The sequence below is a fragment of the Dipodomys merriami genome, unplaced genomic scaffold (genome assembly GCF_024711535.1).
Source record: "Dipodomys merriami isolate MVZ:Mamm:240054 unplaced genomic scaffold, mDipMer1.0.p SCAF_15, whole genome shotgun sequence".
NCBI classification, from domain to species: domain Eukaryota; kingdom Metazoa; phylum Chordata; class Mammalia; order Rodentia; family Heteromyidae; genus Dipodomys; species Dipodomys merriami.
In genome coordinates this window covers 11,508,557-11,536,204 of record NW_027202826.1, presented here as the reverse complement: position 1 = coordinate 11,536,204, position 27,648 = coordinate 11,508,557, and the positions used below count along the sequence as shown (strand labels likewise).

At 44.2% G+C, this 27,648-nt stretch overlaps 2 protein-coding genes across 11 annotated transcripts in view; one reads left to right on the top strand and one right to left on the bottom strand.

The window, feature by feature from the left end:
- Positions 1 to 104: 104 nt before the first annotated feature.
- On the top strand, positions 105 to 27,626 carry Rnf175 (ring finger protein 175). 2 transcript variants are annotated; one of them, XM_070022248.1, is made up of 9 exons: positions 106 to 222; positions 3,645 to 3,682; positions 7,120 to 7,261; positions 12,330 to 12,484; positions 14,171 to 14,278; positions 16,417 to 16,537; positions 20,019 to 20,152; positions 24,358 to 24,459; positions 27,361 to 27,626. In XM_070022248.1, the coding sequence occupies exons 1-9, from the start codon at positions 160 to 162 to the stop codon at positions 27,479 to 27,481; spliced, it is 984 nt and encodes a 327-aa protein (XP_069878349.1). In that variant the 5' UTR covers positions 106 to 159; the 3' UTR covers positions 27,482 to 27,626. The 2 variants fall into 2 exon arrangements, with proteins under 2 accessions (XP_069878350.1, XP_069878349.1); XM_070022249.1 differs by lacking the exon at positions 14,171 to 14,278 and having other exon boundaries at positions 105 to 222.
- The window catches only part of Tlr2 (toll like receptor 2), a 37,336-nt gene continuing 10,219 nt past the window's right edge, over positions 532 to 27,648 (bottom strand). For 2 of the 9 annotated variants that reach the window (XR_011371889.1, XR_011371894.1), the window contains exons 4-8: positions 17,283 to 17,415; positions 13,650 to 13,891; positions 12,090 to 12,251; positions 11,874 to 11,993; positions 5,740 to 8,218 (exon numbers count right to left, since the gene is read on the bottom strand). The gene's annotated coding sequence lies outside the window, so the exon portion shown is untranslated. Of the gene's footprint in view, positions 2,522 to 5,739; positions 8,219 to 8,527; positions 8,803 to 8,842; positions 9,661 to 11,873; positions 11,994 to 12,089; positions 12,252 to 13,649; positions 13,892 to 17,282; positions 17,416 to 17,498; positions 17,798 to 27,648 lie in introns of those variants that run through there. The other 7 variants (XR_011371893.1, XR_011371890.1, XR_011371891.1 and 4 more) reach the window with 7 other exon arrangements.

The following is a 27,648-nucleotide window of genomic DNA, read 5'->3' as shown; positions in this document are numbered from 1 at the left end:
CCGGGGCGGGGCGGGGCGGGGCGGGGCGGGGCGGGGCGGGGCGGTTGCCGCAGCGGCCGCCGCAGCCGCGGCTCCTCGGCCCCCACCTGCGGGCTCGCGGCCCGGGGCGCCCAGCTCCGCGCGGCCCCAGACGCCGGGGCGAAGGCGCGCGGGCCGGCCATGGCTGCGCGGGCGGCTGCGCGCAGGGCCGCGGTGCCGGAGGCGCCCCCGCAGCCGGAGCAGGTACGGGGGGGCGTGGCCCGGGGACCCCGCCGCGTCGCCGCGACCCCAGGGCGCACGGGCTGGAGACACCTGCCTGGACCCGGAGTCCGCGCCGAGCGCCGGCCCAGCGCGGCCCTCCCGAGCCCGGCCATGGTGCGGCGAGCCGGCCGCGTCCGGAGGCCGGGACGGGACCTGGGCGACGCCACCATCCCCTCCTCCCTCTCCTCTCCCTTCGCTCCCTCGCTCTCCTCCGTCCTCGCTCGTTCTCTTCCATGATGATCCCCCATCCGTTCCACCCTGCCCTCCCCAGACTGCCTCCTGCCTCCTTGGCCCAGGATCCCGGGGAAAGGCCCAGGCCTTGAAGGAGGCCCCCAGGAGGGGCCTGGTACCTGCGCGCCCCCCCCGTCCCAGGTTCCTGAGGGCGGGCAGATCAGGTCACCCCTCAGCTGGTGGACCTGGCTCCATTCATTCGCCTGCAGATGGGTGCGTAAGCTTGAGATCCGCGGGCAGTCCTTTCCTCCTCCCGGTGGTGGTGGAACCACATATCTGGCTTTGTTTTTCGCTAGTAGGCAGTGCGGTTCCGGAGCTGCGTGCTAGGGTGGATGGAGGGCATCCGTCCGTCAGAGCGGCTCCCGGGGCGCTCACAAGGGCAAAGGTAACGCAGGGACGGCACGCAGGTGTTAGTGTTCTTGAACAGGCGCAGGGAAGTGCTGGATTTTCGAGAAGCTTTAAAGATTGCTCCTGAGCCGGCAGGGATGGGGAAGGGTGGCATTTGAGCCCGGCCTTCAGCAGTGGACTGGATCCGGCCTCGTGGTGATGGCAGCCAAGGAGCACTGAGGTCACACAGCACTGAAAGGCGTGGGTCTTTCTCAGGCATGTGTCCCGCAGCTGGCTAGTATTTCATTTGAAAGTGGCTGTCTTTCAGTCCTTGGTTTTCTTGTATGAGTTCGTAAGTTTTCTGCCACTTGCTAATTCTAGAGATCCTATTATTTGGATGTGAACTTTCTCTCTCTCTGAGCCAGATTTTCTAATGTTCTTGTATTTCTCATCTAGGCTCTTTCTCTGTGACTGTTGGGTTTTTTTGGGGGGGGGGTTGTTTCTGTTTTTGATCCTGGGGCTTGAACTCAGGGCCTGGACACTGTCCCTGAGCTCTTTTTGCTCAAGGCTAGCACTCTACCACTTTGAGCCACAGCTCTACTTCCAGTTTTCTGGTGGTTAATTGGAGATACATGTCTCATGGACTTTCCTGCCTGACTGGCTTCAAACCAAGATCCTCAGATCTCAGCCTCCTGAGTACACTGGCTTTTTTTTTTTTCTTTTTCTTTTTGGCCCATCCTAGGGCTTGAACCCAGGCTCTGTCACTGAGCTTTTTTTGCCCAAGGCCAGTGCTCTATCACTTGACCCACAGCCACACTTCTGGCTTTTTCTGAGTTTATTGGAGATAAGAGTCTCATGGAGTTTCCTGTTTGGGCTGGCTCTGAACTGCAATCCTCAGATCTTAGGCTCATGAGTAACTAGGATTACAGGCATGAGACACCAGCATCTGGCTTTTCTTTAAAATGCTGACAGAGTTCTCCAATTTGTTCTCAGTCTTTCTCATATATATATAAAATTTCTATCATCTTGTTTTCTCAGAGAGTTCATTTCTCTTGTAGTACTTGCAGGAGTGGGAAAATCTGACCTGGCCATAGGAGGACCTGAAAAATCTCAAGGGTATTATTAACTTCCTCCTCTCTTGTAGGTTATTCCCTTCCCCAGTGTAATCTGTCTTCCAAATAGACTTGTTATCATATAATTAGTTTTTATGTCCTCAAAATCTGTTCATTGTTTTAGTTTACCATTTCTGGGCTCCATGTCATATTTAGAAATATGATTGCTACAAGATTGGAAAAATTATTCATCTGTATTTTCTTCGAGTGCTTTTAAGATTTTCTTCCTTGCATTTAAAATTTTGATGCATCTGGAATTTATTTTGAAGAAATGAGTATGAATGGATTCTATTGCACTTTTTTCCAAATGCCTAGCCAATTGTCCTAGTACCATTTATCCTCTGATTTGAAGTGACTCATTTATCAGAGTGACTCAGAGGCACTTAAGTCAGTCAGTTCCTGGAGTCTGTTCGTTGTCTTCCCATCCCTTGGCCGGTACTGGCTGCTTTCACTTGATTCCTGTGGCTTTATCATAGATTTCAGAGACTGGTGGGCCAAGTCCTCGTCTTTACTCTTCTGAATTTTCCTGGCTGGCCTCATATGCTGTCCTTCCAAATGAATTGTAGGGTCATTCTCCTTCCAAAGTAAATACTCTTGGTATCTTCAATAGGCTTCAAAAATAACATATTAGAAAATATGGTCCAAAATATAGACATCCTAGAAATATATATATATATATATATATATATATGAAAGAACTAGAATAGAGATGACTCATCATCACTATGGTTCTTATCATCATCATCATCATCCTTATCCTATTTTACCTTTTCTCTGGGAAATAATGGTGGGCTTTGTTGTTTGTGCGCCTGTACTGGGGCTTGAACTTGGGGCTTGGGCACTATCCCTGAGCTTCTTTTGCTCAAGGCTACTACTCTACCACTTGGAGCCACAGCTCCATTTCTGACTTTTTGTGGCTATTTGAGATAAGAGTCTCAGGGACTTTCCTGCCTGGACTGGTTTCAAACCACAATTCTCACATCTCAGCCTCCTGAGTAGCTAGCTAGGATTACAGGCATGAACCTCAAACATCTAACTCTGTTAACACTTGGGAATGAGGCATTAAGCTGTCTGTGCTCTTTCGGAAAGATGTAAGACTGTGTCTTCCCAATGAATGCCCCTAAGTTTTCAAATAACCAAATATAGTGGTTTAGCAGTACTCATGGGAAGCAGCACATGGAGGGACATTGTCCTGGGAATGTCCTGGGCTGGCCTATTCAATCTGTAAGGACACAAGACCTGAGTAGACCCTCTCCCCAGTAGGTAATGACACCTACTTGCTAGAAGGACATATGTGTATAACAATGCTCCAAACACAGCCTCTGGTCAGTGCTTTCTCTAAAACCTTGAAGTTGGAGTTAGTTTGACATCATTTAGGACACCAGAAATGGGTCTTTTTTTTACGGATACTGAACCCACACCTTAAATCCCAGAAGCCAGATTGCCACTGCCTCTTGAGAGCCCCTCTCTCCCACATTGGCCAAAATAGAAGTTCAGTAATGGACATTTTCTCACCTGGAAGCGGAATAAAATATTCATCAATGGTGACCTGATTCTTTTGTTTTGTTTTGATTGTGTGTAAGCAAGTCATTTTAATCGGACTTTCATCCTAAATTATCCTAAGAAGCATTGCTATTTTCACAGTTTAGGTTTCCTGTGACATGCCTGAAATTACAAACTGATAAGTTAAGGCAATTTTAATCAGGGTCTTTTTTTTTTTTTAATGTTTTTCAGATTTCTCACACAAAGCTTTCAGCAGATGACGCATGGAAGTAAGTTCTTAGCATTTCTGTAGTTGTTATTAAAAATTAGATTTGCTTCTTAATAGTCTGAGAAATGGAAGGAAATTCTGCCTTTAGTTGCATACTGCACAGGGTAGAGCAGGTGGGTAAGGGAGCCCTATGTTTGAAGAATAAAGAGGCCTCGGACCACAACTGCAGGACCTACCTGTGAAATCTCACGAAGCTAGATTAACAGAGCGTCAGGTTACTATTGATTTTAGGCACATGATACAGTTGGTTTTCTTCCTTCCTTCCTTCCTTCCTTCCTTCCTTTCCTTTCCTTTCCTTCCTCCTTCCTTCCTTCCTTCCTTTCTCTCTCTCTTTCTCTCTCTCTTTCTGTGTTTCTTTTCTTTCTTTCTTTTCTTTCTTTCTTTTCTTTCTGTCAGTTGTGGGGCTTGAACTCTGGGCCTGGGCACTGTCACTCAGCTCTTCAGCTCAAGGCTAGCGCTCTACCACTTGAGCCACAGCACCACTTCCAGTTTTTTTTTTTTAATTGGAGGTAAGAGTCTTGTGGACTTTACTGCCTGGGCTGGCTTTGAACCATGATCCTCAGATCTCAGCCTTCTGAGCTAGGATTATAGGCATGAGCCACCAGCACCCAGCTGCAGCTGGTTTTTTTTATTTGCTCCTTCCCCTGTGTTCTGGGACCTGCCTGGAGCCATTGGGTGTTGTGAACACCACATGAAAGAAATAAAAATAAAAAGTTCCTCCCTTTTTGCACTACAGTAACCAATTATAGACATATTCCTACTTCAAATAGGAAATATGTATTACAGTTGTATACTAATTTATACTTTTCAAAGGGCTTCCACATAAGTTAACCCATTTGAAATGCTTTTCATGCTATATGTGCAAATATTTATATGTGAATATAGATACACATACATAGAATGTATTCATAAAGCATATTTTGTTTTCCATCTATGCAAGTTTTACTTTAGGTTGATGATGAATTCACTCTTCAATCCACAGTACCTAAGTTGGAAGTCTCTTAATTATGCAGAATATTAAATATTGGTTTTGGGGTCTGGGGATGTTAAAATCATAATTAAGTTTTTAAGCTACTGTCATTTTTGTTCACTTCTTATTTCTTCTAGAAGTCAGTCTTGTCTCCTGAGCTCAGCTTCCAGTATTATTCAGATCATTTCCTGATCTGAACTGCCGCTTCTTCACTTGATAAATGAGATTTTACTCCATCTGTATTTCTTCCAGCACTGACAGCTAAGAGTCCATTTCAAAGAAGCTGAACTCAAACAGGGATATTTACTAGGCGGGTTTATTTCTACACCTTCTCCTGCAGGGGGCAGTCCTGAGATTTGGATAGAGCCCTTTCAGCAGCACTGGGTTCTCCCAGACTGTAGAAAAGTTGGTAGAGACAACATGGCTGGTATGCCACTGATCTGCTGTCGCAGGTCATGGTCTATTGACTGGTACACAAGCAGACTGCTTGTAATCAGTTATCATTGGAATCTTAAAGGGCTTATGGGACTGATGGGACTGCCAGTGAGAGAGAATACTGGCCAATATTCAGAAGATGCCACAGCATTCTTAAGTTTCCTCCTTTTTCGTGAATGGCACTTGAAGACCCTCCCCCCAGCCTTCCTCGAGGCCAGTGATTTTGAACCTTAGCTTCCCCTTAAAATCACATGGGGGGCTGGGAAGGTGGCTCAGTGAGTGGTAGAATGCTTGCCTAGCATGCATGAATTCAGCCCTGGGTCTCATTCCTTAGTGCCACATACACAGAAAAGGCCAGAAGTGGCACTGTGGCTGAAGTGGTAGAGTGCTAGCCTTGAGCAAAAAGAAGTTCAGGGCCCAGTGCCCAGGCTCTGAGTTCAAGCCCCAGGACTAACCAAAAAAGCAAAAAAAAAAAAAAAGAAAAAAATCACATTGGAAACTTGAAGTATTACAGATGATGTACACATTATATACCATATACATGTATCCAAACATTACATGGGACCCATTAATATTATTACTATAAGGGTATATTTTATGCTTTAATGTATTCATTTAAAAATAAAATTAAAAATTAATCACAAATGCCTAGCTCACATGCTGGAAACCTGTATTAGTTAAGTCAGCAAAGTACCACAGGCTGGAGGGATGGCAAAAGCAACAGAAACTTCTGTTCTCATAGTTCTGGAGGCTGAAGGCCCAATTCGGAAGTGCTGACAGGTTTGGGCTGGCAGGTTGAGGGCTCGTAGTGACACCCGTCACCTAATGGATCTGGGCTATAGCTTGGGGGGCAGGATTTTTAAAAGCTCCAACTGACAGTCAAGGTAAAGAGCCGCTGCTCTAGATTTCCTTCAAGGTCACTTCTGTTATAGGATGCTAAGTCAGATGACCTACGATTTCAGTGATTTTTACCTACCATTTTACAAAACAAATTTTCCAGCTAAACACTAAAACACCCAGCCATCCTCTGAAGGTGTTACATGCCTCTCTATCCTTTCTCCCTAAGTTATTGCCCAACAGCATTTACAAGTGTGCTCTGGAGTGTTCTGTCGTCCATGGATAATGTACTCATTGTTGGCGTAGGCAACATCTACTTGAAAGCTAGTAGAAATTACTTGAAATTACCAATACTTTACTATTTTTTTAGTTTCTAGAAATGGCTTTTTTTTTCTTTTTCTTTTTTTTATGTTAAAATTAAAGTGTATCTTTGAAATGGCTTTTTTTTTTCAATGATTCAGCCTACCAGTCATAATTCTTCCTCATACCAGTACAAATAACATATGTGCTTTATAGTCTTATGTCCCGTGGATCATGAGGCTCCCAGGGATTAACTTAAAATTCACAAATGAGGAAACTGAGACTCAGAGAGAGGTCCATGACTTCCCCAAGTTAGGAGATAATGAACTGACAGATAGGAACTGGAACCAAAGTCTCCTCAGCCTCATCGCTTGACCTAAAAAGACCAGACTAAAGGCCAAGTAAAGTGGTTCAAGCCTGTAATCCCAGCTCCTTAAGAGGCAAAGAGCAAGAGGATCCCTGTTTGATGACAGCCTAGGCAAAAGTTTGAGACTTCCTCTCAAACAATAAGCTGGGTATGGTGGTGTGGCTTGTGATACAGCTGTACCAGAGGTTGAAGAAAGGAAGGTTGTGGTCCAGGTTGACGAGGAAAAAAACATGAGATCTTACCTGAAAAAAAAAAAGGCAAAAAAACAGCCGGGGGTGTGGCTCATGTGGTAGAACACCTCCCTAGCAAGTGCAAGACTCTGAACACACACACACACACACACACACACACACACACACACACACACACACACACACACACACACACACACACACACACACACACACACACACACACACACACACACACACACACACACACACACACTAAGCTTGGTGCTGGTGACTCAGGCCTATAATCCTAGCTACTCAGGGGGTTGAGATTTGAGGATCGAATTTCTTGCTTGCAGCCTGCAACAGGAGAGGATGTACCAGATGCACCGGGGCCACGAGTCCATGCACGTGGAGATGATCCTGATCTTCGTCTCTGCCCTGGTCGTCGCCCAGGTGGCACTGGTGCAGTGGAGACAGAGGCATGGCCGCTCCTACAACGTGAGTCCTCTGGGCGCTGGAAGCCTGCCTGAGCTTGTCACCTGCCACCTCCCCGCCTTGCGACCAGGCTGAAGAACTGCGTTGGCTTAAGTCAGTGGTTCTCAACTAGGTGAAAAATTGTCCTCAGGAGCTGTTTTCATTTTTTCATTTTCTTTCTTTCTTTTTTTTTCTTTTTCTTTTTTGTCGGTCGTGGGGCTTGAACTCTGGGCCTAGATGCTGTCCCTCAGCTCTTCAGCTCAAGGCAATCACTCTACCACTTGAGCTACAGTGCCACTTCCAGTTTTTGGTGGTTTGTTGGAGATAAGAATCTCATGGCTTTTCCTGCCCGGGCTGGCTTTGAACTGAGACCCTCAGATCTCAGCCTTCTGAGTAGCTAGGATTACAGGCGTGAGCCACCAGTGCCTGGCTACAAACATGTTTTATTTGTCATGATTCCATTGAAGGAAGTGTGGAGGAGGGGCATCTAGCTCTTCACAAGAAAAATTATCTGGCCCAAATGCTCATGGTGCCAAGGTTGAGAAATCCTGATTTAAGTGAACCACTTTCTTTTTTGTGCATGAGTAGATTCCACCAATGGCCCAGGAAAGGGATGGTTTGGAATAGCAGAACACCTTGGTCCAGGAGGTCTCATGAGCTCCATCAGGGATAGAGCTGTGGTAATGAATATTACCAGTGCAGCGCAGTGAATGCTCTGCGCGTCTGTGGAAATACGTCCATGCACACGTGGCGTTGTGTCTGCTGAAATCTTTTTTAAATGAGCAAGGCACAAATATTCACTTACATACTTACATACGTCTGTGTGTAGTATTGTAGAATCATCTTGCAGAGTTAAATAACAAAATCAATCCTCTGGATTTATTTGGAGACAGTGTCCTTCACATGCCAAATTCCATGTTCTTCTTGCTCATGTCATATCCATTTTCTTCACTGCTTTTGGATCAACAGCATCAAGGTTTCCTGGAATCGGTTATTTATTTACACTTAATCATTTGTTTATTATAATCAGTTTTATTATGTAAATGCTCACCTCTGAGCATCTTCTGCCTCCTCTGTGCCATAAACACACACACACACACACACACACACACACACACACACACACACACGCACAGCACAAAGGAAACTAGCATCACATAAATTCTCTTTTTTATACTGCATGGTCCATTCTTCATTTTGTGCAATGAAACAAATGAAAGGTACCTTTGTTTTTATTTGATCTGCAATTCTTTTAACATTCATTATGTGCAGGGAAACAAGAAGAAACATGGTACCTTCGGGCAGCATCTGATTGGTCAGAAAATTCCTCCTGTTCTGATAGGTGGGTGGGGAGGATGGGGATGATAGGATCCAGACGCATGGGCTGCCTTTGCTGGTGCTGCAGATGTGTTTTATATGCACATGCCCAGATGGTGACCCCTCTGGCATTACTAATGTGTTCCACATGACAGGCCTCCCCCTTGGCATGTGTCCACCTCGATTTCACATCGGGCATGTGTTTATTTATGAGGCACAGCATTCCTCCATTTCATATGTGGCAGTTACTATTAAAAATGAAAAGGTTTAACTACTCTGGAAATTCATTTTAAAAAATCTTTTAAATTGCAATGAAATGTGGCCTTCATTTCAAAATGACTTCTCATACAATTATTGAATCCATAATGCAAATTTCTGACCTATCTCTTGACATGTTGAGAAAATATGGTGCTGGGTATCCACTTTAAAGATGGCTAAGAAACCAAATATTTGCATCCATCATACATTGTAATGATTTTTTTTCTTTCTTTGCATTTCTGATGTCCAAAGACTTTTTTTTTTAAGTAGCATGTCTATACATTGAACATTGTTATTCATTGTTAATTAGATCCAGGCATCAAGTAAGAATTTTGGGATCTTCTAGAAATAGCCTATTCTTATAGATTCACAGGGAGAGAACTCATTTCTTAAAAATCATGCCCAATTGTACATCTAATCTATCCTAATGTTCTTCTGTTGATTGTAAGGCTTGAACTCAGGCTAGTTTTTGCCCAAGGTTAGCACTCTATCACTTTGAGCCACAGCTCCACTTCCAGTTTTGGAGATAAAAGTCTCATGAACTTTCCTGCCCTGTCTGGCTTTAAACCATGATCCTCAGATCATGAGTAGCTCTGGAGTAGCTAGGATGACAGAGCAACCAACGCCCAGCCTATCATAAATGTTAAGGAAATGGAGTACTCTTATAAATGTTGGATTGTGATATACAATATAAAATATAAAAGCAGAGTGATTTTTAAAAAGCATAGTAGTCTCCCTAAATGAAATCATTCAATTTTTTTATTCAGAAGTTTTCATTCTTTGGAGGGAATAAATCAAATTCTTAGAAATATGAAAAGGGCTGGAGGTGTGGGTCAGTGGTAGAGCACCTGCCAGGAAATATTAAAAGTACCAATGATGAGCAGATTTTGAAAGATGTCCATTTCCTTCTTTAATATCTGACTTAGTAGACTTTTTAAAGTCAGTGAATCTATAATTTATGACTTATAATTTATATCTTTATAATCCGCTATGGGAAATAAGTGAGCAAAAATACTGATGACATGGGGCTGGGAAGGTGGCTCAGTGGTGGAGCGCTTGCCTTGCATGCATGAGGCCCTGGGTTCGATTCCTCAGTACTACATAAACAAAAAGAAAAAAGCCAGAAGTAGCGCTGTGGCTCAAGTGGTAGAGCACTAGCCTTGAGCTGAAGAGCTGAGGGACAGCGCCCAGACCCAGAGTTCAGGCCCAACGACTGGACCCCCCCCAAAAAATACTAATGACGTGTGTGTGTGTGTGTGTGTGTGTGTGTGTGTGTGTGTGTGTGTGTGTGTGTGTGTGTGTGTGTGTGTGTGTGTGTGTGTGTGTGTGTGTGTGTGTGTGTGTGTGTGTGTGTGTGTGTGTGTGTGTGTGTGTGTGTGTGTGTGTGTGTACATGTGTGCCAGTCTTGGGGCTTGAACTCACGTCCTGGGCCCTGTCCTTGAGCGTTTGGGCTCAAGGCTAGCACTCTACCACTTGAGCCACAACTCCACTTCTGGCTTTAACCACCATTAACTGGAGATAAAAGTCTCACAAACATTCCTGTCTGGGCTGGCTTTGAACCATGAGCCTTAGATCTCAACCACCTAAGTAACTAAGATTATAGGTATGGGCTACTGATCTGGCCTGATGAGATATTTTAATGAGTCATAACTTTCATTATCAATACTAGGCTCCAGGTGGCTAATGCTGAGTGCTAGCATAAGCATTTCTTGAGTCTTAGTTCTCCAGCAGGTGGGTTCAGACATTTGGGAGAATTCTGTAAGTAAAGCCTGCTTTTCCTACTTGTACATATGTATGTATGCTGTGTATATGTATTGATCTCAATATCATAAATAAAGGTGCTTACTTATTCATCAGCTCTGACCACAGCCACCAATAGGATGGAAAATTAAAGCAATTTATCTGAGTAATTTGGGCAAAAGTAAAAAAAATATTCCATTTACCCTGAAATTTAAAAACAGCAGCAGCAAAAAAAAGTTATACAATGTTTTTCCTGAATTCTTTTTTTTTTTTTTTTTTTTTTTTTTTGGGCCCGGTTGTGGGGCCTGAACTCTGGGCCTGGGCGCTGTCCCTCAGCTCTTCAGCTCAAGGCTAGAGCTCTACCACTTGAGTCACAGCTCCACTTCTGGCTTTTTTCATTTTGCTTATGTGGTGCTGAGGAATCGAACCCAGGGCCTCAGGCATGCAAGGCAAGCGCTCTACCACTGAGCCATCTTCCCAGCCCTCCTGAATTCTTTAGAAATCTCTCTCAAGGAATTTTCCCCAAAGGCACGTATATAACAACCTTAGTGTTTTCAGAAAGCAGACCTGCGTAATTCTAAAGAACTCTTACCCTAGTTAGTTTCTGAGAAGGAGAATGAAGATGTTACTTATTGGCAGAGTGGCTGCGGTATGCTCACCTTTAGAACACCCTCACATCCTGCCTAATAGACTTCCTGATTGACATTAGACCACACCAAGACCTTCCTTACAGGAGCCAAATATGGCTGGGTGCCAGTGGCTCGCACCTGTAAGCCTAGTTATTCAGGAGGCTGAGGTCTGAGGATTGTGGTTCAAAGCCAGCTGGGGCAGGAAAGGCTGTGAGACTTTTATCTCCAATTTAACCATTCAAAAACTGGAAGTGAAGCTATGGCTCAAAGTGGTAGAATGCTAGCTTTGAGCAAAAAGTCTCAGGGAAAGCATCCAGGCCCTGAGTTCAAGTCCGCTGACTTAAAACAAAACAAAACAACAACAACAAAAACCAAGAGAGGGATTAGCCTGCGCTGAGAAGTAGAACTGTTGCTAAGGTCACAAAACCAAGTCAGTGCCTCTCTGGGCCATCAGCTCAGTCTTTCCAGTTCAGTGAGCTGTGAGATTGGTGCCAGCCAGGTTAAATCCCCATCAGTAGGCTTTACACTCACATCAGTGGCACAGGCCACTGCAGAGCACACAGGAGTAGCAAGGAGGGGATGGGCTCTGAGTCCTCCACTGCCACTTCCTTTATTGACACAGCTGTGCACGTGCTCACAGGCAGCCCCTTGGCTCCATGCAGTGCCCTGTGGTTTTCAGAATTCTTTCTCACCTCAGGTCTCCTTCCGTCTTCACCTAAGGCAGCACAGACAGGCAGGGCAGGCATCCCCAACTGTTGCAGCTATCATGGGACTTGTTTGCCCAACATCACATTGTCCAGAATAGCTTTGTTCTGAAATAAATGGAAGGAAGTGACAGAAAGTGGGTATTTGGGATCATTTCCCATTTGGATTTTCAGAGGATTATACCAATTCTCCCCATCACTTACAGTTGGATGGTGAGCCAGTCACAGGAAGCAGATCTGGTAGTGAAGATGGCTTCTCCCACGAAGATTCTGAATGATTTAGTCATGGAGATCCAGGCCTGGGGTGTAGCTCTGGAGTATGGTGCATAATTAGCTTTTCTGAGGTCCTAGGTTCAATCCCAAGCACTACAAAATAATAGTATTCACAGAGATGCTATGCAGGCCCTCAGTCATTGAAGGAGACTGTGTTCATTTCTCTGACAGCTGGTGACCTTGCTGCAGATGTGGGTTGTGCCTCTCTATTTCACCATTAAGCTTTTCTGGTGGCGGTTTCTGTCTCTGTGGGGCATGTTCTCTCTTGTCACCAGTTATATCCTCTTCAGAGCCACCCGAAAACCTCTCTCAGGAAGAACGCCACGGTATGTATTCCATTCCTTTCTTCCCCATGAGCCTGCTTATTTAACTTCTTTTATTTTTTGGTAGCATAACTATTTGGAGGTTAGTAATACTGCTGTTCATCCATGGAGGTTATTTAATAGTGACGTTTAATAGCTGTCAAACTTATAATTTCACATTTTCACTGAGCAAGGTGAAGACTGAGAGAAGTGAAACTCCTTCTGCAAATTTCTAGACTACTATTATTTGCAAGGTTATTTTTAGTTTTAATTCACTGTGAGTTCTGTCACACTCTTGAAAATAAAGCAAGAGTTGAAAGTCTGTGTTTTAACCTGAAAATATTTAAGCTGGCATAAACAGGGTGTTAACTAAGTTATTTGAGATATATAAAGTGCTCTCCATTTCAGATAACACAAACATCCTTGTCTCTGTCCCCTGCATATAATCCATATTGCATATCAACGAGACTGGTTTGCTGCCCCACTGTATAATGAGTTGTTCCAGCTAAATACAAAGTGCAGACACATCAGCTGACTTCAGTGAGAGACACCCGAGTGCAGCTTCATTGTTCTTCATGGTCATCCCCTCTCAAGTGGCCAGGGGGCCCTGCATCTGCTTCTCATGCCCATGACCCATCTTCAGTTTCCTGACTGCACAGCTCTGTACCCCAAGTCCAGTCTGAGAGCTAAAAGCTCCACTGCATTCTAAAGCAGACCCAGAAGGCATGGGAAGAGAGCAATGTGACAGTGTAATGAAGGTTCTTCTAGTAAAGTCGTAGGGAAAAGGAGCTCTTCCATGAGAGCAGTGGTAGGCCCTGACACTTTTATAGATCTTTCCTTCACCATGTGTGATAGGTGAGTCAGACCTAGATTCCATTTAGAAATGGTCGATTCAGTATAGGAGGAAGCCAGTGGGAACGGATCAGCATCATTGGAGAGGCAAGCCCTGGGAGGGGTCTCTAGCACCAACCCTGTGGCTCCTCCTCTCCCAGAATCACCTGGCTGCAGTGCAGAGGGGCAGAGAAGGAGAAGTGAGAGTCTTTCTACTTCCTAAGGTCATGCCACTCAACAAGCATGAAGTTCAGGCTCCACAGACAGGCGACGTGCAAGACCAGGTGGCTGGCCTCATCAACTGCAAGGCCCAGCACTCACTGGGAGGCTGCTCTGAACCAGTAATGCAACTTCTTACCTGGTTTATCAGTTTTCATGTCATTCGAGTAGAAACAGCTCTGGACTCTTATCTTGCTTGGAAAGTTGTATCCCCAGTAGACCAGAAGAGAGAGGAGAGAAAAATCAAAGGCAGCCATAGCAATGACCTAGTGAGCATCTTGTGTGCCACGTCTTCTAAACATTGCTGTGTCTCCACACATCATCTTCAGAATGCTGGTATTATCATTGTCCATCTCTTGGGCTTGCCACACTAGGCCAATACTTCCAAAAGAATAAAAGCTCTTTAAGATAAAAGCTCTTTAAAAACTAAGCTATCAGTAGCATATATCTATAATTCTTTTATACTCGTGAACATAAGCATATTTACCAGAAGTTTCAAGAAACCACTTGGGATTACCATTGTTCTAGGAGTGTTATTGCCTAAGATTTTAAGAGGATTAGCCTCAAAAATATCAATAAATCAAAAGATTATTTATGACACTGTTCGGGAAAGACCACATACTTTTCTGTCATTTTCTGTGTTCTCCCCAATTGTCACAGATTGGTCTACAAATGGTTTCTTCTCATCTACAAATTGAGCTATGCCTTTGGTGTGATAGGCTATTTGGCGATCATGTTCACAATGTGTGGATTCAACTTACTTTTCAAGTAGGTATCTCCCGCGAGGCTAGAACACCCCCCAACACCTGACTGCGCCATTCACCTTGGCACAGACCCTCCCAGCTTTGACTCCATGGTGTTCTATGCCCCTATTTTTTTAAATAATACTTAACACTATGTTCCCCAATAGTGCTAACGATTGGGGGAAATCACTAGAATAGCAAGAGGGGAGTTCCTACAAAGTAAAATATCTTTTAAAGATTTTTAAAACTTTGGAACTTTAAAGAGAATCTGTACTTGAGCTACAAAGTTCACCATTAAAAGTAGGTCTCTAATGGTGATGGAGTATCCTGATTGGGCGGGAACTTCCAATCATATGTGTCCTTTCTTTGTGTCTACAGAAGCAGCGAACTGTCCAATGAGGTTGCTGCTAGCTCCTATGACTATTGAAAGCTTGAAATATGAAATAAGATGTGTTATAATGTGAAATGTACCAGCATCTATAACAAACCAATGTACTGGCAGATATAACAAACCAACTAGGCAAGAAAGAAGATTCAAACTCATTTAGGGCTAATTCTTCATCTTTTAAAAGATCTTTCCCGGGCTGGGAAGGTGGCTCAGTGGTAGAGCGCATGCCTTGCATGCCAGAGGCCCTGGGTTCGATTCCTCAGCACCAAATAAGCAAAAAGAAAAAAAAGCCGGAAATGGTGCTATGGCTCAAGTGGTAGAGCGCTAGCCTTGAGCTGAAGAGCTGAGGGACAGTGCCCAGGCCCAGAGTTCAGGCCCCATAACCGGACCCAAAAAAAAAAAAAAAAAAAGATCTTTCCCTTAAAAAGAAGTGTGGGAGGAGGGGAAGGACTAGCACAGAGAACCCCAGTATTTGAAATATGCTTCAACTTGTTAAAAATTGTTTTCATAAAAATAAATTGTTTTCATTAATTCATTATAACTAAGGCATAGTACCAAAGGTCCTCAAAAATCTGAGCTTGAGCCAGGCATGGTGGCTCATACCCATAATCCTAGCTATTCAGAAGGCAAAGATGGCAAAGATGGCAGTTTGAGACCAGCCTGGGCAAAACACAGTTCAGAGGATCTCATTTCAACAAAGACAAAGTTAGGTGGGATGGTTCCTGCCTATAATCCCATTACAGCAGAAAGTGTAAATAGGAGGATCACAGTCCAGGCCAGTCCAGGCCAATCCAGACAAAAGGCAAGACCTGGTCTCAAAAATAACCAGAGCCTGCAATGCTTGGTAAGAAATGTATGCATTATCCTGCCCATGTAATTGTAGCCCCTCTGTACAGTATGTTCTCAAATAAAATAAAATAATATTAAAAAAAAATAACCAGAGCACAAAGCATATGGCTCAACTGGTAGAGTACCCAGTAAAATCTGAACTTGATTCCTGGCTTTGTTAACTATTGATTGTCATGTGAAGCAACTATTTTTTCCCCTCTGAGTCTTCATCTTTTCACGTATAAAGAAGAAATCATTGTATCTATCCCAAACATTTGTTAGGCAAACGAAGTATTTGGAAGCATTTTATAGAATCTAAAGTATACAAGAGAATTTGCAGCTCTTGTTATCTGGTAAATGCTTTAAAAATGCTGCCATGCAGAGACGCCACCCAAGACCAACTCAACTAGCGTCCTTGGTGAGCTGATGCATCAGTATATATTTAAAACTCCCTCGTGATTCTAGTCTATGGCTGGGGCTGGAACCTACTTCTATGGTGGTTATTAATACTAGCCACTCACAGGAGTCATTTGGTGTTTTTGCTGCCTGAGTCCCATCCTGGGGCTATTAGAGATTATGATTAGGACTGATCTGGCCTGTGGCCTGGAGAAATAGCTTTTAATAAGCTTCCCGGGCCTTTCTGTGCTTAGCCAACTTTGAAACCACTGATAAGAATGACATTGTTCTTAAAAGTTGTTAATCTCTTGCTATGCCTTATTTATAAATTAAGCTTCATCGTAGACGTGCGTATAGAGGTAAAAACAATCTACATGGGGCCCAGCAGTGAGATGTCACATACCCACTAAGGGTTTGGGAATGTGTCACCCAAGAATAAGGGGACTCCCCAGGAGTTCCTTGTCCACCAGCTCTGAACGGTGCCATTTGAGAGAAATTTAAATTCACTCAGGGGCTACATTCTTACTTCCTGGTGATGTTGTTTTACGTAGAATCAAAGCCAGAGATTCCATGGAGTTTGGCATCGTTTCCTTGTTCTATGGCCTCTACTACGGGATAATGGGGAGAGATTTTGCTGAGATCTGCTCTGATTTCATGGCTTCTACTATTGGGGTAAGTGCTGCTTTTCCTTGCTTGAAATCATTTATGACATGGGAGAAATGGTCTCATCTTAATATTTCCATCCACGTTTTCCTCTGGAACTGCTTTGGTTCTCTCAGATCCACTGATTCTTGCCTCAGAAAATAGTCCTGGCTAACTAATTAGAAAACACATTTCTTATATATAACAGCGAGGAGTAAGTCATCTTGTAGTAATCCTGTGCCATTAATAAAATGTGATAGTTATTCAAGTCATCATCCATAGGATACTTCTAACCAAACCCTTTCTCTCTCCTGAAACTCCACCTACTGCAAATAAAATTCATATTTGAGAGGCTGTGGTATAGCTCAGTAGTAGAACTCACTCTGGGTTGTATCCTCAGCACCACAAATCATCTAGATTTGTATTTGATGCTTCATGAAAGCACTTCGGCATCGACAGTAACTCACTGTGATACTCACCAGAAAGATTAAGTTATTACGACCCAGCATCCAAAGAAACAGAAAATACAAAATGTGTGTTGATAGTATATTGGTGCCTTTCATATTTTAAAATCCCAAACAGCGTGTGTGTGTGTGTGTGTGTGTGTGTGTGTGTGTGTGTGTGTGTGTGTGTGTGTGTGTGTGTGTGTGTGTGTGTGTGTGTGTGTGTGTGTGTGTGTGTGTGTGTGTGTGTGTGTGTGTGTGTGTGTGTGTGTGTGTGTGTGTGTGTTCCACTGTCTTAAAATTAAAATGATTAAACATTAGAATAAACATACTTTCCAGTTAGATGGATTCCAGATTTGGGCTTTGAGAACATTCCTCTATGCCTGACCATGCACACCTCTAAACAGTTACAAACCCAGGGGTCCACATCCTCTTCCCTTCTTGTCTCGTGATACACAGCCAGATCTGAAACAGGAAAACGAGTGTAAGAGAAGAGCCGGCTTCTGGGTTCTTTGAGCTCCATTTGCACCCCTTGACCTTATCAGCACCTCTTTGTCTTCCTTGCACCAGGGCTCTCTCCCATCCTCTTTCTAGAGCCCACACCCATCCTCTGCAGTGCACTGCTGCAACAGCAGGCCCTGGGAACTTGGTGGTCATGTGTGGTCTGTGGGCAAGCTGCCTTTCTGATGAGGTTCAAGGTGGGCACAGAAGGCCACTCCCCGTTCCAATGAAATACAGAGTCATATCGACCTCCTTCCCCCTTCCTCTCCCCACCAATGCTCAAAACTGTTGTGCTTATTTATGAGCAGGGTTGAAGGAAGAGAAGGGTGGTGTTGGGCCAGTTCTCCTGTGGACCAAGAAGAAGAGATTTCAGCTGGCCAAACAACTAGCTTTTCAGAGACCTCACTTGATCCAACCCCTCCAACAGTCCAGCAGTGCTCAGTCCATGCTGTGGGCCTCTGTGGCCTTCATGCTAGCTCCCAACTCTATACAAATCACTGCATGCAGCCACTGGCCCAGCCACCAGTGTGCATGTGTCTGTGAGTGGTGTGTGTGTGTGAAGAAGCAAACAAAGGAGGACCAGCCTCCATTCCCAGACCAGTGTCTGAGCCTCACACCAGATCAATTAAGCCAGAATGTCCGGGAATGAAGCCAATGCATCTGCTTGGTTTAAAAACCCTCCTTAGTAAAAAAAAAAAAAAAAGAACGAGCTATTAAGCCATCCAAAATCATGGACAAATCTCAAATGCATGTTGCTGAGGGTGAGGAGCAAGTCCAAAAGGAGTCTGTAAAGAATGGTTCCTTTTATATGACATTTCAGGAAAGGCCCAACCGTAGCAGCGCAGGGCTGTAGGGGTTTAGGGAGGGAGCAGGGGTGAATAGGTGAAGCTCAGGGATTTATTTTTATATGTGTATAGATTTCCTTAAGATGTTTTCCAAAGAACCAGAGCAGAGGGTCCACAGACTTTGGCACTGCATGCTTTTCCTGTGGTTCTCAGATGGAGTCCTAGTCAAATGGAGGACTCATTCTGTTTCACGCTAGGACAAGGAGATGAGACACACAGCATTTTTCAGAATCTTTAAGAATGATGTTTCAGAAAGAATGAACCTTCATGCATGCAAAATTGAAAAGTTATTTAGGAGGTCAGAGGATTCCACAGAAGAATGAAGACTGAGAGGAAGGAATCTCATTGTATTGCGAATGTGTGAACTAGCCCTATTGAAGGTAGAGGATGTGTTATCCTAAGGAAATTTAAAATTAGTGGAGAATATAAGACCAAAAGCAAGAGGAACTGTACATTACATTGTAATCTGGCTGATAAAGTCATGCCTTTAAGCTTTTGGATGAACAATTCTGATGCCCCTCTACATGTATTCTGAAATTGAGCCACTGAAAAATAAATGGATATCTGATTATAGAAGCTAGGTTTCTCATTGTCTGAATAAACAATTAAAGGCAAGAAGAAGGAGCTATGATATATTAAAATGGGATCCAGCTTTAGCTTAGTATAAATTTAGATGAACATGTAAGTACAGAATACTTGGAGTTGTGGACATATACACATGTTAGTATATGCAGATATATTTTCTTGTACTGTCTGCTAAGAGGTTGTAGAAACAATGCCTCCTTCTGCACCCCAATTTCCAGATCTTGGTTTCTAATACTATTCCATAATAAAAAAGAAACATGGGCTGGGCACCAGTTGCTCACACTTGAAATGCTACTTATTTAGGAGGCTAAGATCTGAGGATCCTAATTCAAGGCTAGCCTGGGCAGGAAGTCCACAAAGCTCTTATTTCTAATTAACCAGGTAAAACCTAGAGGTGGAGGTATGGCTTAAGTGGTAGAATGCTAGCGTTGAATATAAAGGAGTTGGAGGCTCTGAATTCAAGCCCCAGTACAGACAGACAGACAGACAGACAGACAGACACACACACACACACACACACACACACACAATCTGCTAATAGGAGAAACTGGATGTATGGCATATATACTGTCTTTATAGATATTAGATATTTTAAATGTAAAACTACTAAAAAATACATTTTCTATTAAGAAAAAAACAACCTGATGTCTTGCCCAAGTTGAGAACTCCCTCTTCAGCCCCGGAAGGTGTAGGTACCCTAGGATTCTAAAAGCATTGCCTTCTAAGAGTGACAAGTCTGTGAGCTCCCTGTAAAAACATGGGCATTTAAAAACAAGACAAGTGCTTGGATTTACTACAGCTCTCCAGGTCATACTCTGAAAAGGAAAGGAAGGGCCAGGTAAGAGCTAAGCTCCAAGGCTTCCTGTGTGATTGAGAAACTACAGCCCTGGGCAAAAACCTCTTCTCTTTCAAGGGAAGACTACAGGTAGACACTATGATTAGCAATGAACTTCGGGTCCCCTTGGGATTCAGTGGGCTGTGCCTGGAAATCTCAACTCCCCTGCTGCCTTGTTCCTACATGAAAAGGTGGCAAGAGTTCTAACCCAGGAGATTCTGTTAGGACCTGGGGCTGCACTGTGTTCAGAAATGGCGGGTGCCGGCTGTCAAACAGTGTTCCCCTTGCTCATTTCCTGACAGTTCTACAGTGTCAGCGGGATGCCCACCAGGAGCCTGGCAGACAATATCTGTGCCGTGTGTGGGCAGAAGATCATCGTGGAGCTCGAGGAAGAAGGGCTCATTGAAAACACCTACCAGCTCCCATGCAATCATGTGTATCCTTTCCCCAGCCCCCGCTGCATCCAGCCTAGCTCCCTTCCCTCCCTCTCCTCTCCTTCCCACCCTCTCCTCTTCTTCCCTCCCTCTCCTCTCCTTCCCTCCCTCTCCTCTCTTCCCCATCTTCTGTCTTGCTTAGCCTCCCTCTCCAAGCCCCACATCTTCACTCTTCTGGCCAACTCTATTTCTGAGACTTTCTGACGATCCTTCTTGCATTGTGAACTCCTAATTAATATGAACATGCTCTACAATCATTTCAGTCTCCTAAAAGGTCTCTTAGTCCCCATAAACCAGAAGGCAGTATTGACTGAAGGGAGCTCATTGGGAAATGGTGGAAGCCACAGATGAACACCCAGCCAAGAAGGACCAAAAGAGAAAAATGGGGGTTGAGAGTAAGAAAATAAAGGGGCTGGGAGTGTGGCACATGAGCTCTCAGACTAAGGCAGGCCTGGCTTCCATCCCCAAGGGAGGAGGCACAGGCCAGTGTGAGTGGGGCCTGGTGGTATCTCAACCTTGACACAGTGCACTTGGCCTAGAAAGAATCCAGGGAACCCATTTGGAACAACAAGAGACAGATGGTTGTGGGAGAAAACCAAGATCCTCACCTGCTTTCTTATTAAGTCTAAGCCCTAAGTCTAAGCCTTTGGCTCACACATGTAATCCTAGCTACTCAGGAGGCTGAGATCTGAGGATCCTGGTTTGAGGCCAGCCTGGGCAGACTCCTATCTGCATTTAACTAGCAACCCCCCAGAAGTAGAGCAGCGGCTCAAATAGAGCAATAGCTTTGAGCAAAATAGCTCAGGGACAGTGTTTTCCATTCCCTTCCCTCCCCCAAAAAGTCACACTACATGCAATAAGAAAATACTTCAGGCAACTACAAGAAAGACCAAAATTTGGTGTCTTGTTCTTGAACTATTGGTTTCTTCAGCTATGGGCTCCTCCTCAGGTAATTCTCTAAGGCTGAGGGGGAGCCTGTGGTGACGGTAATGGACAAGCCATGGTGTGGAAACTAGCTGTTCTTTCTGGGAACCCCCCAGCAGGCCTTGAGAAAGGCCTCAGTACACCAAAAACCATGTGCATCAAAACCCCTGCACAAAGCAGTGCATGTTGTCCAGGCATGTGGCTGCGGGTACCCAAGTTTGGATTTGGGTTGGCCAGCAAAGCATACTTTAATTTGTTCCTAAATACAAAACAAAGCATCATTTATCTTTACTTCATAGAGCAGGACCAATCTCACAGCATTGTCCCTCTACAAAGCTGGAGCTCTGTGTGCCGCTCAGGCGGGCTGCGCCCCTCCCCAGCCCACTGCATGCGGCCTACAATACCTTCTCTCTCCAAAGAGCATGGATGAGCCAGCGCCTTTAATCTGGACAGTTTCCACCTCTTCAATTCTGAGTCAGAAATCCAAATGCATCTCAAATGTAACAGGAGCCTTCGCTCCCACATTTAAGCCTTAAAATGTCAAGGGAAGAAACATGAAGATATCCCATATGGAATTCTATAGTGCTTTTTTCAATACCGTACCTTTCTCTCTTCTCCCCCTCCTCCCCAAGAAAAGATCATTCTTAGTTAGAAATGTTCCAAGTCTGGCCTGGGTTTTAATATGATTTACTTTTCAAATGTTGGCACAGAGCCCCTTCTGCCATTTGCAAATGGAAATATTTTCTCTCTCCACCTTTAAAAGCCCTTAGGGATTGTTGGACATGTGTGCATATGTAATCTAAAATGTAGTCACCTTTAAATTTGCCTTGCAGGGAGTATTATTAATGGCTCATTTGAGCATGAGTCATCTCAGTGAGCGGTGGGCTCGTGTGGTCACGCTGAGGAGGGATTCTGTGGGGGTGTCTCTGCAGCCATCCTGCAGTGTGCATGTTTCTCAGCATGGAGACCTGGGGGTGAAAGAGTATGTTTAAGAAAATGTGGCTGGGTGCTGGTGGTTCACGCCTGTAGCTCTAGCTATTTAGGAAGCTGAGATCTAAGGTTTGAAGCCAGCCTGGGCAAGGAAGTCCAACTAGTCACAGAAAAAGCCAGAAATGGCACCGTGGTTCAAGTGGTGGAGTGCTAGTCTTGAGCTAAAAGAAGCTTAGAGACAGTGCCCAGGACTGGCGAGAAAGAATGAAGGGGGGGGGAAGGGAGAGAGAGAGAAAAGAAAAGAAAGAAAGAAAGAAAAAGAAAGGAAGGAAGAAAGGAAGGAAGGAAGAAAGAAAGAGAAAGAAAGAAAGAAAGAAAGAAAGGAAGGAAGGAAGGAAGGAAGGAAGGAAGGAAGGAAGGAAGGAAGGAAGGAAAGAAAGGAAGGAAGAAAGAGAGAAAGAAATAAAGGAAGGAAGAAAGAGAGAAAGAAAGAAAGAAAGAAAGGGAGAAAGAAAGAAAGAAAGGGAAAGGAAGGAAGGAAGAAAGGGAAAGGAAGGAAGGAAGAAAGGGAAAGGAAAGAACAGAACAGGTGGACATTTTTCGTGCTGAACTCTATACCCAGATGGCAGATAGGGCTATATTGTAGCCCTTTTGAAAAAGGACTGTATGGGTTTGGATTCAAATAGGTTTGTTGCAATCTATTTTCTGTTGACCTAAACATATGTTTTCTTTTTTGGGGGGGAGGGGTCCGGTCGTGGGGCCTGAACTCTGGGCCTGGGCGCTGTCCCTCAGCTCTTCAGCTCAAGACTAGCGCTCTACCACTTGAGCCACAGCGCCACTTCCGGCTTTATTCTTTTTGCTTATTTGGTGCCGAGGCATCAAACCCAGGGCCTTGAGCATGCAAGGCAAGTGCTCTACCACTGAGCCACCTTCCCAGCCCAAGATATATTTTCTTAATGTCCCAAATTTCTCAACATAGAATTGAGAGATTACCCACAGACTTGCTGCTGTGGCGCCTCACAGCCGTCGGTGCATCAGGGAGGGAACTTCCCCGCCAGCCAGGACAAACGGGTGTGAGGCAGGCTGGTCAGAGGACTGTGATCCCACTATTCCTATGCTAGTGGTAGAAGAAATCAATCAATAGGATGAATTTCAATTTATACACAATCATTTTGCCCCTATCTGTAGTTTTGCAAAAGCTGGAAATATTTATTTCCAAAAACTGCTTTTGAATGATTCATTCAACAAATATTTCTTAGATACTTGCTAAACGTAGTGAGGACAGGAAGGTGAATAAGACATAGTCCTCTAGGTAACATATGGCCTGAGAGACAGAGAGACAGAGAGAAAGAGAGCACAAAGGATCTCATGATGCCTAGAGTAAGTTCCTTGTATTGAAAGAAGATGGAAGGAAGAGAGGAAGGAAAGGAGGGAGAGAAGGAGGAAAGAAAGTAGGGAATGAAAAATGGATGGAAGGAGGGAGGAAAGGAATGATTGATTCTCAAATTTATTGACATAATTTAAATTTGCCTAAGACAAGTCTGATTATATAGAAAATAACAAGTAAGGGGCTGGGAAGGTGGCTCAGTGGTAGAGTGCTTGCCTTGCATGCCTGAGGCCCTGGGTTCGATTCCTCAGCACCACATAAGCAAAAAGAAAAAAGCCGGAAGTGGTGCTGTGGCTCAAGTGATAGAGCGCTAGCCCTGAGCTGAAGAGCTGAGGGACAGCACCCAGGCCCCATGACTGGACCCCCCCCAAAAAAAGAAAGAAAGAAAATAACAAGTAAGTGACAAAAAGTAGAACTGAGTAGGTTCACACCTATAAATTACAGCTACTTAAGAGGCTGAGATCTGAGGCTTGAGGTTCAAGGTCAACTTGGGCAGGAAAAGTTAGTGAGTTGCTTATCTCCATTTTACTACTAAAAAGCCAGAAGTGGAGCTGTGGCTCAAGTGATAGAACACTAGCCTTAAGCAAAAAAGCTCAGGAACAGTGCCCAGGCTGTGAATTCAAGGACTGGTGCAAATTTAGAATTGGGAACTACTAAGGTGAATACATGAAAAAAATGCTTGAGTGTAAAAGCAGCCAACTGTTTTTATCTAGTTCTTATTAGAGTGAAGTGGAGAAAGAACTTACACTTAAGGTCAAGAAGTTACGTGCCACAGAGTGAGCAAACTCGAGCTCAAGCCCCTTCACAGCTCATTGTCCTTGCTTGGGGCTCTCCGTCTCCTAGAGTCTCCTTAAAGAAGTGTAGGCCTCGCAGCCATCCCCACCCCGTGCTACTAAGCTAGGATCTCTTCCACCTCACTAGTCCTTACTCCTGACTATCTAGAACTTCCCTAACAAGTTCCTTCAGCTTTCATGAATTCTGCATCCGAGGCTGGTGTATTGTTGGGAAAAAGCAGACCTGCCCATACTGCAAAGAGAAGGTGGATCTGAAGAGGATGATCAGCAATCCGTATCCTTTCGCAAATGTGCAAACTACTATCTCAACTATTTCTAGGGGTGCATTCTTTAAGCTAAACTTTCATTATTGCTCTACAGCTACAGTAGAACTCTTCATTGTCTCTAACAACCTATTTCAAAATGGCTTGTCTAGGGCTGGGAATGTGGCTTAGTGATAGAGTGCTTGTCTGGCATGCATGAAGCCCTGGGTTCGATTCCTCAGTACCACATAAACAGAAAAAGCGCTGTGGCTCAAGTGGTAGATTGATAGCCTTGAACAAAAGAAACTCAGGGACAGTGCCCAGGCTCTGAGTTCAAGCCCCAGCATTGGCAAGAAAAAAAATGGCTTGTCTATGTTACTGCTCTGGTTAGGAAGTGAAATGCCTAACATACTACTCTTTCTGTCTCATATTTTCCACATTAAGGGATTTAGCAGAAATGAAACAGGATATTGAAAACCATAAGGAAAATACAAAGGATGGATGCATGCATGATTGAATTGGATGGGTGATGGGAGGGGAGATTAATAGGTAAGTTAGAGTCCAAAGTGTAAAAGCCCCAAGTATGAACTGAAGTGTAGAGAAATACATTTTTAGGCCAAACTACATTTTCTCCTTGCCCTGAATTTCAGTGTTTTAAATGCCTTGCTGTGTCTCTGCTCTTTTTAGGCTAAGCCCTTGTGGTAATGATACTGAAAGGAGACAAACTCCTACAAACACGACAGTATATGGCAGCAAATGGCAGCAACTAGGATTTTTTTTTATAGACGCCAGGAACTCAACAGAAGAAACGCAGGTCTCATTAAGACCACGGAAAGGGAATGGCTCTGATCCAGAGCTAACACAAAGATAATCATCCGCCTTACAGTTCTGTGGGTGCTCATGATAGCTAATGGCAGCAGCGCTCCATCTCTTGAGTGAGTTTCAAGAAGGGCATCTGGGAAGGAGGCCCGAGGCCTCCTACAAGACTTGCCGTGATGGCATCGAACACCTACACCATCATCTTCGCTCCATTTACAGGCCTGACTCTTGGTGAACCCCACTCAATGCTGACCCTGTACCCGCTCCCTGCTCCTCCCTCTCCATTTACTGACCCTCCTGTCACCTTCTAGGATCTGACATGAATCAGAAGCACTTTCAGTTAGGAACTAATAAGACTACAATGCATAATCTTTGTCAGAAAACTGATGATTAACGGTTAGGCAAGCTGGCTCACACTTGTAATTCCAGCTACCCAGGAGGCAAAGATAGGACCACAGTTCAAGGACAACTCAGGCAAAAAGTGGACCCTTATCACAGTAAACTAGTGGGGCACAATGGTGCATGCTATAATCTCGGCTACTCAGAAGTTGGATATAAGAGGATTGTGGTTCAAGGTCATTGTTGAGCAAAAATAGTAAACTATACCTGAAAAATAAACTAAATGCAGATGTGTCTGTGGGCCTAGCTCAAGTGGTACAGTGCCTGCCTAGCAAGCATGAGGCCCTGAGTTCAAACTCCATTACTGCTCCACCCCCAAAAAAATAAAAGGAAAAAGAAAACCAGTGATAATGTGATCACCAGTGTTACTTTAAAGACAGTTTAAATATAAAAGGGTGACTTGTTTCTTTATACATTCTGGAGAGAATAAACTAATAAATATCACCTGCATTCTTTCTAGAGACACAATGTAAGGTAAAGCTATATGTAAAAAGCTGCCCTTTGTAAAATTGCCGCCAGAGATAAGGATTATGTTCCTTTAGGACTATTTGTTTTGTTTTGTTTTGTTTTTGTTTTTGTTTTTGTCAGTCATGGGGCCTGAACTCGGGGCCTGGGTGCTGTCCCTGAGCTCTTCAGCTCAAGGCTAGCAATCTACCACTTGAGCCACAGTGCCACTTCTAGCTTTTTCTGCTTTTGTGGTGCTGAGGAATCAAACCCAGCGCCTTATGCACGCAAGGCAAGCGCTCCACCTCTGAGCCACCTTCCCCGCCCAGCCCAGGACTGTTTGTTAAAGATACCAGGTAAAGGTATGTCTTATATATGATGAACTAATGCTGTGGTTGTCATTGTTTACACTAGACCCATGCACTTGAGCATGCATGGGCAAGAGCTATGCTCCTACCCCATGTTATATAGACAGAAAGTTCCCTCCCCTACCCCTACATCAGTCATGGGCTTGCAGTCAGGGTCTGGGCACTGTCCCTAAGCTCTTTCACTCAAGGCTAACACTACCACTTTTAGACACAGCTCCACTTCTAGTTTTCTGGTGGTTAATTGGAGATAAGGGTCTCACGGACTTTCCTGCCCAGGCTGGCTTTGAACAGCGATCCTCAGATCTCGGCTTCCTTGGTTGCTAGATTACAGGCATGAGCCACTGGCACCTGGTTTTGTTTCTATTTCTTTTCAGTGTGGTATAAATAACAATGATAACCATAATAGTATAAAAAGAATAACTTGACAGACTTCTTTTTTGCTTTTTACCTTTTATGTTGGCAGTACTGGTATTTGAAGGCAGAGCCTTGGGCCTGCAGACACTGTACCATTGAACCCTCAATCCATTTTGGTTTTTATTTTTATTTTTTGAATAAGGGCTCACTTTTTGTCTAGGCTAACCTGGACCTCGGTCCTCCTGTTGACATATCTCATATAGCTGAGATGACAGTCGAGTAGCAACAAACTAGATTTGATTGGTTGAGGTGGCCTGTGAACTCTTTGCCTGGCTGGCCTCAAATGATGACCCTCCCAATCCCAGCTACCTGAGTACCTAAATTTACAGATGTACACTGATAGAAGGCTTTTAACTGAGCACAGAGGATGAACAAGAAAGAAGACACCCCTTCATTACAGTACATTGTCTGTTATAGTTGCAAGTGATATGGATGAATGTTTCTGGTACTTTGGCTTTCTATCCAACAAATTCCTTTACTGAGATTCAGCTGGGAGCGCACACATTTTCTGTACGGACAGATCCTGGACTGGCTTCGTTACTTGGTGGCTTGGCAACCTGTGGTGATTGGAATAGTTCAAGGCATTAACTATTCACTAGGGCTGGAATAGTGCAGCAGACTTACCCCAGAAGCAATGGATGGCATGGCTGGAATATTTTTAAATCCTTGGTCCTACATGCAATATTAATATTTAATTTTAGAGATAATCTTCAGAGTTCAGACTACTACAAATAAAAATAAACTAAAATATACTATTTGGTGTCACCCTAGAGCAAT